Here is a 19598-nt window from a genome sequence, read left to right on the forward strand (position 1 = left end):
AAGCACCACAAATGCAAGGTTTGGCGTCCCAATTATTCAACTTTTCAATTGTGCAAGGTGTACACCTATCGTGCCTCTACTAGGCTTCTGATGCGACGGACTGGACAGGGGACAGGGGACAGCCCGGGCCCTGCGCACTGCAGGAATGTCGTCGGCAGAGGACACAATGAGCTGGGAGATGAACTGTAATTGCGGCACCTGACCGCTAGATGGCAGGCAAGTCTGCTACCTCTCGTTCAATTGTGGTACAATTTGGGAGAAAAAATCTGACAAAAAATGTCAAATACAGTGTGAAACGTGTGCTACCTACTAGAAACATTTTCCTCAAGAGTAGGACTAACATAATTAGACACAAAATCACCCAATAAGCTTCAACAACTAGGTCCTGGACAACCATTGAGATTTAAAATGTGTTTATTTATAATCAGATGTAAAATATTAAGACAGTAAAAAAAAGTACACCAGTAGCTCACCAATAGTGTCGGCTATTTATATAGGGAAATATACATTTTTTTTTTCATATACAGCATATTATTTTCTTGTTAAAATACCTACATTCAAGTAATGATACACATACTGTTGAGATCCACGTACGTATCCTTTCTTTAAAGTACCCCTCCGACACACATTACCTTCAACACCGACAGTACCATTACATCTAGTCCTTCCAGCATACATTGCCTGACTCAGTTGAAGTCTCATCTCTGAATCAGTCAAAAAGGTGCAACGTTAGTTCAACCATTTCATATTATGTGGATGTGGATAGGGTGCGTTGAGGATCACAATGCAATTATCTGCAAACAGGAGAGACTTCTGTTTGTGTCCCGTTTCACGGATGCACTGTAAGGAGTATATTCAGCCCCACGTCCACACAAATATAACTTTTTTATAGAACTACATTTGCACCTGAACATTCTTTCATCTTGCGGTGCCAAAACTAGAGCTAAGATGGAATCTACCAGAGATTCATGCACATGACACATTCAGACCCAGACTCATGCAGGTGTTACGTACACAGTAAGTAAGATCAAAACACTTACACTTAATTCTGACACAAACATAATAGCACCCATACACATGAATGAATGAATGAATCTCACATTCATATTCTCGTTCACACACACTCACATACTCGTTTACACAGATACACAGACACATACACACTTATGCGAGTGATCAGGATACAAAGTATACTACAGTTAATTGACAGATTCATATTGATTCAAGGTTTGATCACAAGAAAAAAAAGAAAGACACATTTATTGACTGGACCCTCCACAGTGGAACCCTGGTCTCTCCCTGCTCCCGTTCCTGTGTGTTTAGAGATTTACAATGGGACGGTCTGGACAGAGACATGGCCTGAACCCTAACACTGTGTTGTGACATCCTTTCTTGTGTCCCCCCTTCTCCATCTTCTCTGATGAGAGAAATGCATATGCAAAAGCAACATGGCAGAGGCCAATAAGTGCAGAATCAATGCAGTTGCCTCAACCTCTCTAGTTTACTTGGGTACGTGTGGATAAGGACAGAAGAGGAAGCCAGTTTGGAGTGTTGGGATTCGTCCATGGTCACAATGGGCAGCCATGTTGGGCCCTCATTTGTCCAGGAGGTGTTCCATGTTGGGGTTGATGAAGGAGAAGCCAGCGAAGGCGGTCTGGTCCATGGAGTCTATGAGGTTCTTGTCTGTGTGGGAGAGGCGGGGCTTCTCGCTCAGGAACTCCCGGTCAAAGTTGCTGCAGTCGTTGGGCGCTTTCTGCAACGGGAGGAAAAAGACTGTCAGTTCAGGAAGCGACCAATAAGGCAAGGCAAGGCTAGTTTATTTGTATAGCACATTTCATACAACAGGGGCAATTCAAAGTGCTTTATATACATTATTTAAAAATACAGCAAGTATTATACAGCAAGCATAGTAAGAAAATAACAATTACAATGAATAAAAGCAAATATAAGAAGTAAATAGATAAAACATTTAATAAGACAATAGTTAATGGAAAAAAAAGACATTGATAGAAGTGTTTGTGTTTTATCATAACTGCTGCATAACATGAAGGTTTTTAGCTTAGATTTAAATATTTTAATTTCTTCAGGGAGTTTGTTCCAGGAGCATGCAGCAGCGTGACTGCAGCACCGTGTTTTGTTTTTACTCTTAATAACCAGAGACCCAGGCCTTTTCCCAATACTCCCTTTCTTGGAAGTAGTCTCTGATTTATGAACGGAAAAGGTCAAAGCTTTGTAACGGTCAAATTACAACGGAAAGGTCAAAAGCTTTGTCTTACTTATATCAATTCAATTAGTGTTAGATCTGTGATTACATCATGGAAGGAAGGTTGCGGTTGAAAGGATTGGAACAGGGCCTCACACTCAGAAGAGTAGATGGTGATCATACTAATTGTGTTGCTTTTGCTATGACAATCATCTTCCTCTGATGATCCATATTGTAGAAGTACTAAAGCAGAAATGAGTAGCTTGTATGGCATAAATGAATAGAATATCAGCGAGCTGAAGTTTTATACAAAGTCTTAATAGTTCCATCATAGAAAACCGAGACGTACCACTTTGGGTTTGAAAGGGGGGTCCACCTCGCACCTCTCCAGGGCAGGCCAGTTGAGGGTCTTGAAGAAGGAGTGTCCCCGGATGTTCCCCACCACACCTAACCTACGGCTGGGCTCCCGCTCAAACAGCTGGGGGGGGCACAGAGAAAGAATAGCTCAGTGACACATGCGTGTGTTGGCGCGTGTCTTTGTCAGTGTTGATCAAACTAAACCAAGGGAGATTACATGACAGATTTGCTTTGTTTACAAGTGGTCTTCAGAGACAAGTAAGTAAGTAAGTAAGTAAAGCTTTATTTATATAGCGCCTTTCGTACATAAATACAACTCAAAGCGCTTCACACAAGGGCACATCATCTAGTGAAAAGGAGGTCAAGAGTTGGTTGGGTGGTATGATGTGTGTGCGTGCGTGTGTAAGTGTATGTGTATGTGTGTATGTGTATGTGTGTAAGTGTATGTGTATCTGTGTGTAAGTGTATATGTGTATGTGTGTAAGTGTATGTGTGTATGTGTATGTGTGTAAGTGCGTGTGTAAGTGTATGTGTATGTGTGTATGTGTGTGTGTGTGTGTAAGTGTACGTCTTAATGCTTTGAAGACTCACCTTCTCCAGCAGGTCCTTGGCCTCCTTGGTGATCCAGCGTGGATAGTGAGGCACGTCCATCCTGATGGACTCAAACAGCTCGTCTTCGTCATCGCCCTGGAACGGTGACTGGCCAATCAGCATCTCGTACACGAGCACCCCGAACGACCACCAGTCTACAGAGAAGGTGTACTTCTGCCCCAGCAGGATCTGAGGACAGACAGGATAGACACATGGACATTAGGATGAGGGAACACAATATTACATCCAGTAATACTGTAATACCGTATCGTGATCTTAGAATGATAAGGTTCTATCTCCGTTTAGGGCAGTTCAGAGATATTGAGTGTCAAAGTTTTTACATTCCATTATGTTTTGTGAGATGGAACCTCTGTATTTTATTAATTACTAACAAAAAAATGTCAACATTTTAAAAATAACACCACACAGGAATTAATAAACACCTAATGGATCAGATTATGTAAAAAAAAAAAGTGGAGTCATCTCCAGACACACACCCACACACACACACAAGAGTGTGAGTGAACGAGAGAGAGAAACCAACTGCATTCACCTCTGGAGCGATGTAGTCTGGTGTCCCACAGAATGTGGTGGCGCGGTTCTCTCCACCAATGTTCTCCTTGCACATCCCAAAGTCTGCGATCTTAATGTGGCCCTCTTTGTTCAGCATCACATTGTCCAGCTTCAGGTCCCTGGGAATAGGAAAGGGGGGCAGATGGGGTAGGTGAGGTCCTTCTATTCGATATAAGGACAGGGCAGCTGGTTAAGCGAGGGTAGTTTATGGCTCTAACCTGTAGATGATTCCTTTGGAGTGGAGGAACTGCAGTCCGATGATGATCTCCGCAGAGTAGAACCTACGGGATGAAAACACCAAATGACTTCTACATGTTCTTGGAAGGCTTTTGTTTTTGTTGAGTGTGTAATCTGTCCATCACTGGTGGGTAGTGAGTGAGAGGTGCTGCATACAGTCATGATGTGAACCTGTGGTACTCACCAGGGTTCCTACAAGATTCAACAAGTCAAATTTAAGACCTTTTTAGACCCTTTTTAGACCTCTTTGAATATCATTTTAGACCTATTCACGACACCATATGATAGCATTTGTCATCCTCGAGGTGATGAAATGAGGGATTTCACTGCTAAAAAGGAAGCGTTTTTTGGGTTCCAGCTTGATTAATTTCTGCGTAAATAGATGTGGTCAGACTGATTTCCTAGCTAATCAAATGTTTAATAACTAGCACCATTTTTAGACCAAATAACTGAAATGTAAGACCTTTTTAGGCCTTGTAAATCGGGTTTCTGGATTTTAGACTTTAGGCTTGATCTTAGGCTTTTTAGGACCAGCGCGGGAACCCTGAATTAGTCCATCACTGGTGGGTAGTGAGTGAGAGGTGCTGCATACAGTCATGATGTGAACCTGTGGTACTCACGTGGCCCTGTAGAGGTCGAAGCGGCCCTTGTCCTGTATGTGGAACATCAGGTCTCCTCCGTTCAGGTACTCCATCACAAAGAACAGGTGTTCCTACACACACACGCACACACGCACACACGCACACACGCACACACACACACACACACACACACGCACACACACACACACACACACACACACACACACACACACACGTCAGTTTAGCAGATAGTAGACCCTACCACATCCAGCCAGTATGTACATGACTGAGCATAATAACAAAAACAGTTTTTCCCATACAGGTGTATTACATAAGTGTGAGCATTATGGGAAAAAAAGAGGGATGAGAAGTCGTCTCACCTTGGTCTGGAAGGTGGAGTAGAGGTGTGTGAGGAAGGGGTTGTCCCAGGCCAGCGCTAGAACCCTCTTCTCCACCATGGTACACTCCACATCATCATCCATCAACACCACGTCTTTCTTCAGGGCTTTCACAGCAAAGTACTGCCCTCGCCCCTTCAACTCAGCCAGCAGGACCTGGGGAACCACGAGAGACACGTAGGCATTAATACAGCAATTGGATTTTACGAGTATAACATCATTTATTTACAAAGACATTTATCCCAAAGTGTTTTTACAGTAGGCCAATCACTAATCTACTTTTAGTGAGCTATGAACCAGCAGGTGGTAGAGGCAGTGTTAATTTTGTCAGGCTTTTTAGTCACTTAGTCTTTGATGAAGATGCACACCAGTTCTAGTCACACCAAGTCACCTCCATTTGTCTTAGTTCCAGTCCAGTTCCAGTTGATGAAAACTGAAAACATTCCAGTGCAGTTTCAGTCCATAAAAACCCCAAAACATTTTAGTCTAGCCGTAGTCAGCGACGAAAACTCAACTAAAATGTTTTTGTGGACTGAAACTGCACTGGAATGTTTTCCGTTTTCATCAACTGGAACTGGACTGGAACTAAGACACATGGAGGTGACTTGGTGTGACTAGAACTGGTGTGCATCTTCATCTAAACACCAAAGACTAAGTGACTAAAAAGCCTGACAAAATTAACACTGGGTAGAGGGCTATGACCCAGCAGGTGTAGAGGGCTATGAACCAGCAGGTGGTAGAGGGCTTACCTTGCCGAAGCTGCCCTTGCCCAGCACCTTGTGGAACACAAAGTGGTTGAAGGTGAGGCGCGTCTGGTGGGTGATGCCAGAAGGAGGAGCAGGGGCGGGGCCTTTACCATCCCATAACTTCTCAAAGCCGTCCGCTGAACAAACGAACACACACACACACACACACACACACACACACACACACACACACACAATGTTATTCTCAATGTTCCATGTAAATCCTGGTACTGTTTAATACTTGTTCCTTTTACTCTGCACTTGTTATTTATATGCCTTGTATTTGTTATATATATGCCCTGTGTCTCTTAGATTTAGATGTAGTTCATTGTTGTAATGTATGTCTTACATGCTTTTACTGAAAATAATATTGTATATAATGTCTAGTAGGCCTGGTTAGTTAATGAGAGCCTATTTCTATACTGCTCTGATACATTTGCTTGTATACAATGTTTATTTTTTATTTTTTTGGAGAACGGCTTATGACATCTGGCCACCGGGACAACAGTTGGAAAGTAGCCATTTGGCTAACACTGACTCATTTACCAACTGGTTTATTAATGTGTACTGTCCCTGGTCAACAAATAAATAAATACATAAACACACACACACACACCATGAAAAAGCAGACTAGTCCAATGTCCAAAATATAATACCGGTAAATGGAATCAAACAATAATGGTGTAATGTAGCAGCAAAAACAGCTTCTCACCAAGAGAGTCGACTCCTGGGCTTTTGTTGAAGTCCGCATAGATCCCGACATCTGTTGAGTTGGAGCCGTCAGACTTCCTCGTGGATCTCTGACAGGGGGAGAACATGCCATTAAAATATGCATGTGAATCTTCATGATCTTTAAATTCTCTGTCTCTGCATTTGAGTGTGTGCCTGAACTGGGGTGTGACTAGTCTCTCTAACCAGTAGGGGTGTAACGGATCACCTAACTCACGGATCGGATCGTGTCGCGGTTTCTGAGTCACGGATCGGATAATTTTTCGGATCAACACAAACAATTTTTTTATATATAAAATCAGCTTTTTCCTTGAATTCCGAAAAACTTTTATTGTGTGAAACAAAAAAAACTACATTCAAGATGTCAAAACTGGTCAAATATATATCTAACATATACTACACTCAAACATTACATATTATACTGAAATACACATTCAACTTAAATTATAGTGCAATAGGAGAGAGGGAGGTTGCAGCAGTGAATCACTGGGCTCTTTAAAGCAGACGAATAAACATGTTTTAACTCAATAATAAAGTGATCAGCCGTGATCCGTTACACCCCTACTAACCAGACTCTAACCCAAGCAGGTAAATGTTACCAGGTGATGCTAGACTAGTGTGACCGCCTCCCCGCCCCCCCGGCTCACCTGGCTGACGTGGGACAGAGCCTCGGCCAGGAGCTTCTGGTTGATTCCGCAGAGGTTGGCCACCTTTTTCTGACACTTGTGGTGGACGTTCATGGAACAATCTGGCATGGAGAAGAGAGAGGAGAGAAGAGTGGCTATGAGCAATGATATAGTGAGAAAATACATTAATAGAGGGAGATATGGGGATGGCGATAGAGAAAGAAAGAAAGAGAGAGATAGAGAGATAGTGAGAGAGAGGGACAAATATCAGAGAGAGAGAGACAGAGAGACAGAGACAGGGACAGGAAGACAGAGAGAGAGAGAGACAGACAGACAGACAGACAGAGAGAGAGGGACGAATATCAGAGAGAGAGAGAGAGAGAGAGAGAGAGAGAGACAGAGACAGAGACAGAGACAGAGACAGAGACAGAGACAGAGAGAGAGACAGAGAGAGGGACAAATATCAGAGAGAGAGAGAGAGAGAGAGAGAGAGAGAGAGAGTGTAGTAAAGAATGGGCGTCCCCCCCACACCCACCTTCACATTTCAGCCCCTGCTTGACCATCCCCCACAGCAGGCTGCCACAGTGGTCACAGAAGTTGGGGCTCATGTAGTTGTGGTTCTTGAAGCGGTGCGGCATGTCGATCTTGAAGCGCTCCTTCTGGAACTGCACATACACACAAAGCTCCCAATGTCACCCAATGACCCAGTTTAGACCCGCGACACACTGCCAGAAGACCCGTGGGCCTATGACACTGCACAGCCTGTCTGACCCTCCTCATGGTGCCCCCTGGCCAGGGGAAGGGGCACACACACACACACACACACACCTACACCCTGATCTGCTGGACTCAACCCCTTTCAACACTGGTAGTCTAACACCTGTCCTATTCTGCGCTCGCTAGTAATAGGCCTGATGGCTACTTTGGTGCTGTGCTACTGTAGCTATATCTCAGCTGAAATGGACCACCACTACGTGAGCTTACAATGATACGGTTCTATCTCCGTTTAGGGTAGTTCAGAGATATTGAGCGTCAAAGGTACATTCCATTATGTTTTGTGAGAAGGAACCTTTGTATTTTATGAATTACTAACTCAAAAATGTCAACATTTAAAAAAAACAACACCACACAGGCATTAATAAACACCTAATGGATCAGATTATGTAAAAAAACTTAATTTTGACCAAAAATGGAGATAGAACCTTATAGTTCTAACGTCACGACTACTCTAAACACAAGGCTCGATTGGTTGATCTGACTCAACTAGCCTGAACTCTGACAGCTTCCTGTGGTCGTTGATGTTGACTTTGCCTACCATAGTGTCTCTGCTGTTGGCTGCCGTTCCTGTACATCTCCCGATGATTTTGTCGAGGCATTTCTTGTGAATGGCGGCGTTGCATTCTGGGAACAGAAATCAGAATGATGATGTCATGTTACCCACTCACTGACATGAAAAACATGGTTTGGCAGTTAAACACTTCATCATTCAAACATACCGCACAAATGCTACAGATGCCTATTATCCTGTAAGGCAGGTGACAGGTCAGGGAGATACTCACGTCTACACTTGTAGCCTTGCTTGTTGAGTCCCCTGTTTAGGGAAAGAATCGGTCAAACAATAAGCTCGAAAGTCTCCTTAATTGCCCCTTTTACCAGAATGGCAAATTACAATACTGACAGGTTCGAAAGAAATCCCATGCAAACACCACACGCACGCACACACACACAGGTTAAATTGGACATCATTCAGTCACTCCCCAGGCCATAAAGAATAGATAACATATTCTCTCTCTCTCTCTCTCTCTCTCTCTCTCTCTCTCTCTCTCTCTCTCTCTCTCTCTCTGCCCTGGGGCTTATGCTGACATTGCAGGAGCATGGTGGCAGGAAAGCGCGACAGTCAGTGACTCATATACACAACACTGGTCCTGCTACTCTTATTGTGACTGACCACAGTGTACTGTTCCAGTTTGGGAACTATTAGAGATTATTATAACTATTAATATTATTAGAGATTCTAACTGGTCTACTTACCCCCTTGGGGCTGGGCTGTGGCTATTCAGTATTCCTATTGGAATTAGTTAAAGGGATATTTCACCTTTCACACCTAATAGTTAGCTGGTTCATTGTCCTGGAAGTAGTCTGTGGTACAACAAACCGTAATCCTGTAATCCATGCTTCAGTTGTTTACATAGCCACCACTTACTTCATCACTCCTACTGTTTTTTGATTAGCCGTGGCTAAAGTTAACGAGGCCCATGGACTACGTTCAGGGTGAGGAACCATATGTTCTTCTTATACGCTGTAAAACAGTAATCTACCCCTTTTACTTCTCTTTACCCCTGTAACAAATTCAATGAAATGAATGAGTGTACAGTAGGCCGACGTTTCGAATTTGGCCACTGGTGTGATCCGCATTTGGCAGGTGGCGATTGTTAATAAACAGTTTGGCCTGCAGACAAATATATGCAATGCTCTCATGATCCGAGCTTAGCAGAGTTTATCTGGTCCGGACAGGTGACTCAGGTGAATCAGCTGTAGGCCTCGTCTCATTCACCGGAGACCTGTCATTTCATGCTTTTCACTCACACTAACCACTACGTTATTCCTGAGAGTCGTGGTCTTTGAAACGGTCATGGTTATGGTCACGGTTATGGTTATGGTTACGGTCTCTCACCAGACGAACTCCCTGCAGACGGAGCAGAAGGTGGGCTGTCTGAAGAAGGTGGCGGTGAACTCGTGGTTCTTGATGAAGTGGACCTTGGCCTGTTTGATGGCTCCTCTCCTCCTGGTCAGCGTCATCACCCCGTCATCCTCAGGCTCCTTCACCGACTGCTTACACATGGCTGCAGGAGAGAGAGACACAGTATAGGTACACTACCTTTATGGAACAATCATTGCAAAACATACATTGCTATATCTCATGAATACAGTATACACCTTTAAAGTCGGTACACAACCCTCCACATTTGTAAACTGCTTATCAAGAGATTATATACGTTACGGTACATGTGGGAATACGGTACATGAATGAATGAATGAATGAATGGTCTTTATTGTCATTGCTATAGTACAGGTACCAAACAACAACATTTGGGAGGGGTGGCTCTAGCTGGTGCTAGGAAAAAAAAAAAAAAGTGGGAACACTAGGGTTAGGGTTAGGTGCTACATCGACTTGGTACATGCTGGCATGTATAACCCTACCCCTAACCTTAACCCTAACCCTAGCACCCTAGCACCTAACCCTAACCCCAGTTTTCCTGTATGTTTGATAAATACAGTCATTATTTGCATTCTTATTTGGAAATCGGGCAAATAGTACAAGGCTTGATTCATAGCACAATGCTTTTTTTGCTTTTTAAACTTAGCGCCCCGTGTTTTACTAGTGTCTGGTGAATAGTAATGATGACACTGAAGGCAAACGTCAACCATCAGATTATCTGCCCATTAAAAAAACAACTGTGTAGGACAAGGAAGCTGAATAACAAGGTCACTCTCTCCTCTGTCCGACATTCTGAGTCAACAGAGAGAACAGCCTGCTGGGATATGTGGCAAGCCGAGGGGACTGGGTCAAAGGTCAGGGAAAGAAAACGAGAGCGAGGCGTGTGAGAGGTAAACAAAGAGAGGGAAACTTGGGACGGTGAGAAAATACAAAAGAGGGGGAAAGAGATACAGAGAGGGGGGGGGGGGGGCGAGAAAGAGACAGAGAGAACAAGAGGTAGTCTTCATCAGAGAGATAAGAGAGAAGGAGCGAAAGAGATCAGAAGAGGGAGAGAAACTAATTTCCTTTCTGCCTACTCATTCCATTGACGGGTGTGTATATGTGGTGTGTATATGTGGTGTGTGTATGTTTTGACATGCATCGCTCCCGTCCGCCAAAACCAGGACACAGGGTGGGTGACAGAGAGAGGGGGGGGGGGGGGGTGATGGCTCTTGCAGCGTCTCCAGCTTACCCCCCCCCCCCCCCCCCTCCCTGTGCCGGCCCAGAGTAGAGGACCCTGGCTGGGGCACTCCCATGCACAGCCTCCCCGCTTAGCGACTGCACTCTGGGGCCTGAGCTAGACATGTACTCCCACTCCCCTCCTAGGCCTCGGATGCTGGGCTGAATGTCTGATGAGGAAGTAGGCTGCAAGCCTTGTAGTGTACAGTGGGGTGCAAAAATGTGGGCACCCCTAGTCAAAATGCCTTTTACGATTAATATCTAAGTGAAAAGAAGCAAACCTAACCTCTAAATGGTACAAAGTTAAACATGACACATTTCATCACATTTTAAAGCAAGATTCAGATTTTTTATTTTTTATTTTTTACTTTTTACAGTTTCAAAATAATAAAACAAGGAAAAAGGCCTTGGGAACCGCCTTGGGTACTTTGTAACTCCTCCTCGGGCAACAGCTTGCAAACACTTTGTAGCCAGCTAAGAGTCTTTCAATTCTTGTTTTGGGAATGTTTCCCCATTCTTCCTGGCAGAACACCTCTAGCTCAGAAATATTCTCCGGCCTTCTCGCATGCACGGCATGTTTGAGATCTCTCCAAAGAGTTTCAATAATATTCAAGTCTTTGGGACTGTGATGGCCATTCCAAAACCTTCATCCGTCTTTCCTGGAGGTACTTCATGGTTGACTTTGAGGTATGCTTCGGGTCATTGTCTTGCTGGAATACATAACCTCTCTTGGTTTTGTCAGTCCAAAGCACATTGTTCCAATAGGCTTCAGGTTTCTCAAGGTTTTCTTTTGCATACTTCAGACGCTTCATTTTGTGTTGAGGTCGTAGGAAAGGCTTCTTTCTGGCAACTCTGCCATGTAGGTCTTTGTTGCTTAAGGTACGCTGTGTTGTTATCCTGTGAACAACTAGACTGGTGTCTGCTACTCTTTTTTGCAGCTCTTTTGCAGTGATGTGTGGGTTCTTCTGAGCATTTCTCACCAGATCTCGGGCCATTCTGTCGGAAAATTTTCTTGGTCTTCCAGATCTTGCCTTGACTTCAATTGCTTCCATTTAGTTTCCATTTTCTGATGATGTTTCTGACAGTGGAAATGGGTAGTTGGGTTTGTTGCGAGAGTTTTTTATAGCCTTCTCCTTGGTGGAAGTGAACTATCTTGATCGATTGTTGTGGATTTGTATATGACTCACCAAAAGGGTTGTTATAAGTGTGCACTTTGACCATGGATAAAATATTATTCATGATTAACTAAAGGTTAACCTCTTCTGCACAAGCAACTAGCAATCTGACCTCGGGGCACATGGGGCAACACCTGAATCAACCAGTGACTGCTGTCTGAGCACGTTAACTAGGCTTCCATGTGGAACAATGTGGAGTACCAGGGGAGGAAATGTAGTTTTCGCGACCACTAGAGGGCACTGTTTACTGTGCACGGCGAGGGTATCTGTGTGTGTGTTTCTAGTTTGTAGCGAGGAATTTGTGTTAATGTCCACAGTGTTTGAGTGAGTGTGTGTGTGTGTGAGTGAGTGAGTGAGTGAGTGTGTGTGTGTGTGAGTGAGTGAGTGTGTGAGTGTGAGTGAGTGAGTGAGTGAGTGAGTGAGTGTGTGAGTGAGTGAGTGAGTGAGTGAGTGAGTGAGTGTGTGTGTGTGAGTGAGTGAGTGAGTGTGAGTGAGTGAGTGAGTGAGTGAGTGTGTGAGTGTGTGAGTGTGTGTGTGTGAGTGAGTGCGTGCAGGTTAAGAGACACGGGGGGTATACATAGTAAGTACATTATTTAAGTAACATATGTATGTTTGGCCTACCTGAGTCCGTGTCTTCCACGAAGAACTGCACCGCCATCATCACCTTCCCCGAGGGCTGCAGGTCGACCCAGAACTCGGCCCGGCCGTTGCCCTTCTTACAGCGCTCCGCCAGTACCGACACGCCCACCGTGGCCTCGGCCAACGGCTCCTCGGCGGTCTTCATCAGAAGCACATGTAGGACCCGCCCCTCGTGGATGTGGGCGTCAAAGCCAGACTTCCAGGCCGGGTACATGGTGGGTTTCCTCTGGACCAGCGTCTTACCTCGCTCTGGGGAGACAGGACGGCTCACATGACCAAAACACACAGTGTGTGTGTGTGTGTGTGTGTGTGTGTGTGTGTGTGGTGTGTGTGTGTGTGTGTGTGTGTGTGTGTCTGTGTCTATGTGTGTGTGTGTGTGTGTGTGTGTGTGTGTGTGTGTGTGTGTGTGTGGTGTGTGTGGTGTGTGTGTGTGTGTGTGTGTGTGTCTGTGTTTGTGTGTGTGTGTGTGTGTGTGTGTGTGTGTCTGTGTCTATGTGTGTGTGTGTGTGTGTGTGGTGTGTGTGTGTGTGTGTGTGTGTGGTGTGTGTGTGTGTGTGTGTGTCTGTCTGTGTGTGTGTGTGTGTCTGTGTGTGTGTCTGTGTGTGTGTCTGTGTGTGTGTGTGTGTGTGTGTGTGTGTGTGTGTGTGTGTTATAATGCTACTGACCTGTGCTGAGGGACTCCTTCATCTTGACGGCAATGAACGGGGGGTCAGTCAGGGGGGGCAAGGCACCGATGTCATACGAGTTAAAGGCGATACGCAGGAAGGGCGCCATGGTGACCCTCTACCCAGCCTCCTGAAACACACACAAGATATTCACACGGTTTATTCACACCAACGCAGAGCCGCAGACATCAGCTCGCACACAGTCACACATTCCGTCGCTCGTCACGTACACTAAAAAGGAGAAAGGAGAAGTGGATACAGATGGACTCAGTGCTGAGAAATAGAGAGGAACTGACATTTACCAAGTTGTCCAACTCCACTGAAAAAAACACTGTATTAAGACATTGGAAAAGCAACAAAGACAGCACTCCAGGAACAAGACATACCCGTTTGTCCTGTCCCTGTGCACGAATGAATGAAGGAATAAATAGTAACCTTTGTTTATGTGAGTTAGAAAGAGCAAATGAGTGACAGAGTGGAGAGAGAGAGAGAGAGAGAGAGAGAGAGAGAGAGAGAGAGAGAGAGAGAGAGAGAGAGAGAGAGAGAGAGAGAGAGAGAGAGAGAGAGAGAGAGAGAGAGACAGAAAATCAATGGGATCAGATTCACATGACACATTAAAAGGCCCAGTGAGACTAGGGAAGTGCTCTATATCTGGCCTGCTGACATCTCCCTACACTTTGTTAATAATGTCTGTTTTTTAACCTCTTAAACAGGCATGAATCAGGCCCAATGGCCCACACACAGATTCCCGAGCACAACCAGTTCCCTAGTATAGCGGTTGTGTCAATATAACACAGTAGTCTTTGAAATAATGATAACCTTTCTTTCACTTCCTTAATGTTTTGAGGGGAATCCAGATCTTGCGTAACACAACAGTGCTTAGTAGCATTGGTAAGACAGTAACTACACTTCCCACATCAGAAGGGCTGCCTCAGAACACTACCAGGCCAGAGCTGCTACAGGGTATATACAGGAATCTGGAGGTTAATTTCAATACATTTCTAAGACTTTTTAAAGACCTTGTCAATATTTTTCCAGACCTCACCGCCACTTGGAGCTGTAACCGTTTACATCAGTGACACCTTTAACTTAACAGTTTTTAGTTTGCAATAGACTAGACCACTATCATACAACTGAATGTCCGGTTCATCTTTGTTTTTTAATAAAAACTAATAAATTCACAAACTTTTACTAAAAGTTTTTAGGACTCAAGCTCTTTGGACAGAGTCTAATTCAGAAAAACACCTACAAAATTCAAGACCTCATAAAACCGTGATAAGACTTTTTAATACTTATTAAGGGTCTTGATTTTCCCAAAATTGATTTATCAACTTTTAATACTTTTCAAGACACCGCGGATACCCTGTGCTAGTTACGTCAGTCAGACTGCCTAAAGAGGCCGCATTAGCCTACATCCTAATTCCCCAAGGAGCCGTGGAATTCACACACAGCAGATTTTTGTGTGAACTTTGTGTCGCAACTACACCCGATCGCCACGTTTTCCCATTCTCTTTGTTACCATAATCATGTGGATTAACAGTTATTTCAGAGATCTACTAGGCTACTACTAAACGCTTGTGAAATCACTAGATCCAGTGACTCAAGGCAATGTAGGGACAGGGTTAGGGTTAGGGTAAGTCCTGTGGCTTGTTCTTATCTCAGATCTGGAGTGGTAGGCTAGTTCTGGGCATACATAAAGACATCAAATCCCACATACCATACACACATGCTGGACAGACTGTATTTTCTTATCCTTCCTATGAAAACACACATAGCGTCCTGCCAGACTAGGACATGGTGTGCCTCCTTGAAAGAGTTGAAAGAGTTCATCATTCAGAAGAGACTAGTTACGTTTTCACGCTCATTTTCACATTACTGCATGATGCCAGTCATTACGATCGAAGCGAATGTTGTGATGCGATGTTCTAGAGTGTTGTGAAGCTGTGTTCTAGAGTGTTGTGAAGCTGTGTTCTAGAGTGTTCTGTCCAGTGATCATGGACGGTACAGGTGGGTATGAGGGTCAGGACAGGGTCAGGTTCAAGTAGCTCTAGGTGATGAGCTAGATCCATTTCTGTAGACTTTTTATACTCTGGTCGGCCGCATTCTGGTCAACCGTCTATCCATCTGTCTCTCTGGCTAGGGACAAGGGACCCGGCTGTTTGGGATAGTTCTCCTGTCCAACTTGGGAGTGAGACTGAGAGGGGTGAAAAAGTGTTGAGTATGCCATCTACTACCCTTGACGATAAATGTTAGTAGTGTTGTTCCGATACCATTTTTTGATCCCGATACCGATACCGATACCTGACCGTGCAGTACTTGCCGATACCGAGTACCGATCCGATACCACGGCGTTTGAAAAAACAAAACAAAAAAACATGTTTTTTGAGCCGCATACTCACCTCGATGTAAAATTATTGCTAACACTTAGTCTGGCACTGCTCAAAACCTTTGTAAAACTCGTAAAGTTTTTGTAAAACTTAAGTAAAAAAAAAAAAAAAAAAAACTTGCGTTTTTGTAAAGTACTCGCCGATACCGATACCAGCATTTTTGTGCGTATCGGTGGCCATGCCGATACTAGTATCGGTATCGGAACAACACTAAATGTTAGTATGACAGGATAGTAGTAATTGTAGTGAAATACCACTGTAGTAGGCCTACTATATTATATTAATATTATTGTACACTCGAGAAGACAGAGACAGACACAGACACAGACACAGACACAGACACACACAGACACACACACACACACACACACAGCTGTAAAAAAAAGAGATTCTTGTCTCCCCAGAGAGAGTGGAAAAAATGAGCACAGGCAACCGGGGATGGGAGTGGGCAGAGAGAGAGAGAGAGAGAGAGAGAGAGAGAGAGAGAGTGTACAAGGAGAGGGGGAAGAGAGGAAAAGAGGAGAGGGAGAACAGGCTAGTGGACATGAGCACAAGTCAACGTCTCAACGACATACACAGACTTCCAGAAATCGTGGGTAGAATGGGCTGTTCTGTGTGAATGCCTGTGTGTGTGTGTGTGTGTGTGTGTGTGTGTGTGTGTGTGTGTGTAATCTTTAGGGAATAGGACTTGGGGCCAGTGGGCCTCAACTCAAGACTCTCAAGTAACTATTTAGCTAGCTTGTGTTCTGGAATTAAAGGGACGGAGTAACAGTAAATGTACAACTAACTGAGAGTAAGGTTTCAGTTACCCAACACACAATCGTGACGTTAGAATTATAAGGTTCTATCTCCATTTTTGTCAAAGTTGAGTTTTTTTACATAATCTGATCCATTAGGTGTTAATTAATGCCTGTGTGGTGTTATTTTTAAAATGTTGACATTTTTGAGTTAGTAATTCATAAAATACAAAGGTTCCAACTCACAAAACATAATGGAATGTAAAAACTTTGACGCTCAATATCTCTGAACTGCCCTAAACGGAGATAGAACCTTATCATTCTAAACGGAGATAGAACCTTATCACTCTAAGCTCACGCAATGTCTTCATGGATCCCACAGCAACGCTCTCTGCAGTCAGAGAGAGAGAGAGTGAATGGAGAATGCAACCATGAAGAAAATGCAGAAGAACAAGAATCAAAGGTTTGCTAAGGTTGTCATTAGAGGAGAAGGTTAATCATGGAGTTAAACCACAGGACTCTAGTCGGGCAGGTTAGGCAGGTAAGGTAGCGTCTGTTTGGCCCCCATTATTATGCTCTCAGCAGCTGATCTACCATCAAAGGCACAGGGACAATGACAGTGATCATGACAATGGCAGAGTATTTCCATCATGTCATGGGCTGGCTTGCCTCACTGCATAACTAACACACACACACACACACACACACACACACACACACACACACACACACACACACAGACACACACACACACACACACACACACACCTAGGTGGCACAGACTCTAACCAAGTAGAGGAGGCGGTTCAGAGGAATCCAAACCAAGAAGTACCGGAGATTCTAAGGAACTGATACGGTGAGCCGTGCAGAAGGCATCCTACAGGGCGTAGGATGCTAGATTGAACAACAGCACATATTTTACACCAATGCCAGGAAAAGCTTCTACCATAGTGTTGGAATCACTGCACGGAATCATCCTGTCATGCCAGCAAATTTTTGGAGCTGTAAAAACAGGCTAGACAAGATTGTTGTGGTGTAAGATGTAAGAGATACATGTGAGTAGATGCAGGTGAATGTGGAGGCTATAGGGGAGCTGAAAGACTATCTTCCAATCACTCCGAAGATGTCACACTCTTCACATGCACTCATATTTCGGACGTGTCCGATGTCAGTCGCTCGGTGGCTTGCAGTGAGACATGATTGCTGGGGGTGACAGGTTTGTGCGGGCTCATGGGAGCCAACAACAGGTGTTACTGGTTCTGTCATCTTGGGGGCGGCTGTGGCGCAGGAGGTAGAGTCGCCGTCTAATGATCACAAGGTTGGCAGATCAGCGGTTCGAGCCCCGGCTGGCCACATGTCGAAGTGTCCTTGGGCAAGACACCGAACCCCTAAATTGCATGGCCACATGTCAGTGTCCTTGGGCAAGACACTGAACCCCTAAATTGCCGCCATTGGTGTGTGAATGGGTGAATGAGAGGCCGTTGTAAAGAGCTTTGGAACAGCAAAAAAGGGGCTATATATAAGTGCAGTCCATTTGTCATGCTGCCATAAGGATGCCAGTTATTGGTTGGACACCAGGAACCTGAAAATGGCACATTCCCACCACATCCGAATCTTTCTACCTAACACAAACATTTAGCGGTAATACCACGCTCTCACACATACTCCAGCAGGGCAGAATCAGGGTCTGCGTTCCTGTCAGTTGATCGAAGTGCCTGGATGCCAGCTCGTGAGCTTAGAATTATAAGGTTCTATCTCCGTTTAGGGCAGTTCAGAGATATTGAGCGTCAAAGTTTTTACATTCCATTATGTTTTGTGAGGAACCTTTGTATGTTATTAATTACTAACTCAAACATTTCAACATTTTAAAAATAACACCACCTAATGACCAAATGGAGATAGAACCTTATAATTCTAACGTCACGAGCTCTCAGTTCAGTGACAGAATATGGATTTATCTAGTGTTAAGAGTTTAGGAACATGAAATGAGTGTGTGTGTGTGTGTGTGTGTGTGTGTGTGTGTGTGTGTGTGTGTGTGTGTGTGTGTGTGTGTGTGTGTGTGTGTGTGTGTGTGTGTGTGTGTGTGTGTGTGTCTGTGTGTCTGTGTCTGTGTCTGTGCGTGTAGAATACATTTAGAATCAAATATAAATGAACCATGATTCAGGCAGTGATATTTCTCTAGCAACATGTCTCCTAGGCATTACCCCAGGCTCAGCATGGAATACTGGAGTTGATTCAACTCACAGTTCAGCTGAAACAGCTGAAACAGCATTGTGACACAAGCTCCAGAAGCAAGCGCTGCATCTTGAGTTAAAAGGCTCTCTTGTGCTTTTGACAAAGTTCTCTTTTTCCCAGAGACCCTGAGTGACTGTAACCTGAGAGGAAGAGAGAGAGGAGACTAGGAGGGAGAGATTGAGGGAGGGAGAGCAGGACAGACATGTACAGAGGGCCTGAGAACAAGGAGTGTCTATAGAGCGCAAACAGACTCCACACGACAATATTGAAACTAAACAATTATTGCCTGTGTCAGCTTAGGGCCAAGACTATGCTATAGTACAGCTTTAGCTAACAACATGGGGCACATGTGTGTGTGTGTGTGTGTGTGTGTGTGTGTGTGTGTGTTTGTGTGTGTCATAAACATAACCATTTGGCCTATTATATTAATGACTCATGTTGTAGAAAGATGTTTCAACCGAACTAATTGCTCATTGTGAGGACTGTTATGATGACTGTGACCATGGAGAAGTGTGTCACTTAGTGTTAATCACTGTTGTGTGTTAATGCCTCATCTCTTCATGTGCTACTGTAGTTAAATTGTACAGTATTATGCCTCAGGCATGGAAAAAAACAAAGCTACACACCCTTTCAACATGTTTACCTTGAAGTCAATACAAACTAAGCTAATGGAGAGAAACAAAACTGCTCTGAATGAGGCCTGGGGAGATGTAAAAAAGCTATTAAGTTGAATAATAATAATAATAATAATAATAACAACTTTTTATTTGTATAGCGCTTTT

At 44.2% G+C, this 19598-nt stretch overlaps 1 protein-coding gene across 1 annotated transcript in view; it reads right to left on the minus strand.

Moving 5' to 3' along the window:
* Positions 1-467: 467 nt before the first annotated feature.
* The window catches only part of LOC308170635 (protein kinase C delta type-like), a 23783-nt gene continuing 4652 nt past the window's right edge, over positions 468-19598 (minus strand). The window contains exons 2-17 of the mRNA XM_080545446.1: positions 13458-13587; positions 12775-13041; positions 9716-9884; positions 8601-8632; positions 8357-8442; positions 7577-7706; positions 7063-7163; positions 6399-6486; positions 5690-5823; positions 4923-5096; positions 4582-4673; positions 3943-4005; positions 3705-3843; positions 3152-3340; positions 2553-2681; positions 468-1753 (exon numbers count right to left, since the gene is read on the minus strand). Of these exons, the coding sequence (XP_080401572.1) occupies positions 1595-1753; positions 2553-2681; positions 3152-3340; positions 3705-3843; positions 3943-4005; positions 4582-4673; positions 4923-5096; positions 5690-5823; positions 6399-6486; positions 7063-7163; positions 7577-7706; positions 8357-8442; positions 8601-8632; positions 9716-9884; positions 12775-13041; positions 13458-13566 (2061 nt within the window). The 5' untranslated portion in view covers positions 13567-13587 and the 3' untranslated portion in view covers positions 468-1594. The remainder of the gene's footprint in view (positions 1754-2552; positions 2682-3151; positions 3341-3704; positions 3844-3942; positions 4006-4581; positions 4674-4922; positions 5097-5689; positions 5824-6398; positions 6487-7062; positions 7164-7576; positions 7707-8356; positions 8443-8600; positions 8633-9715; positions 9885-12774; positions 13042-13457; positions 13588-19598) is intronic.

This window comes from Nansenia antarctica, assembly GCF_963989245.1.
Source record: "Nansenia antarctica genome assembly, chromosome: 15".
NCBI classification, from domain to species: domain Eukaryota; kingdom Metazoa; phylum Chordata; class Actinopteri; order Argentiniformes; family Microstomatidae; genus Nansenia; species Nansenia antarctica.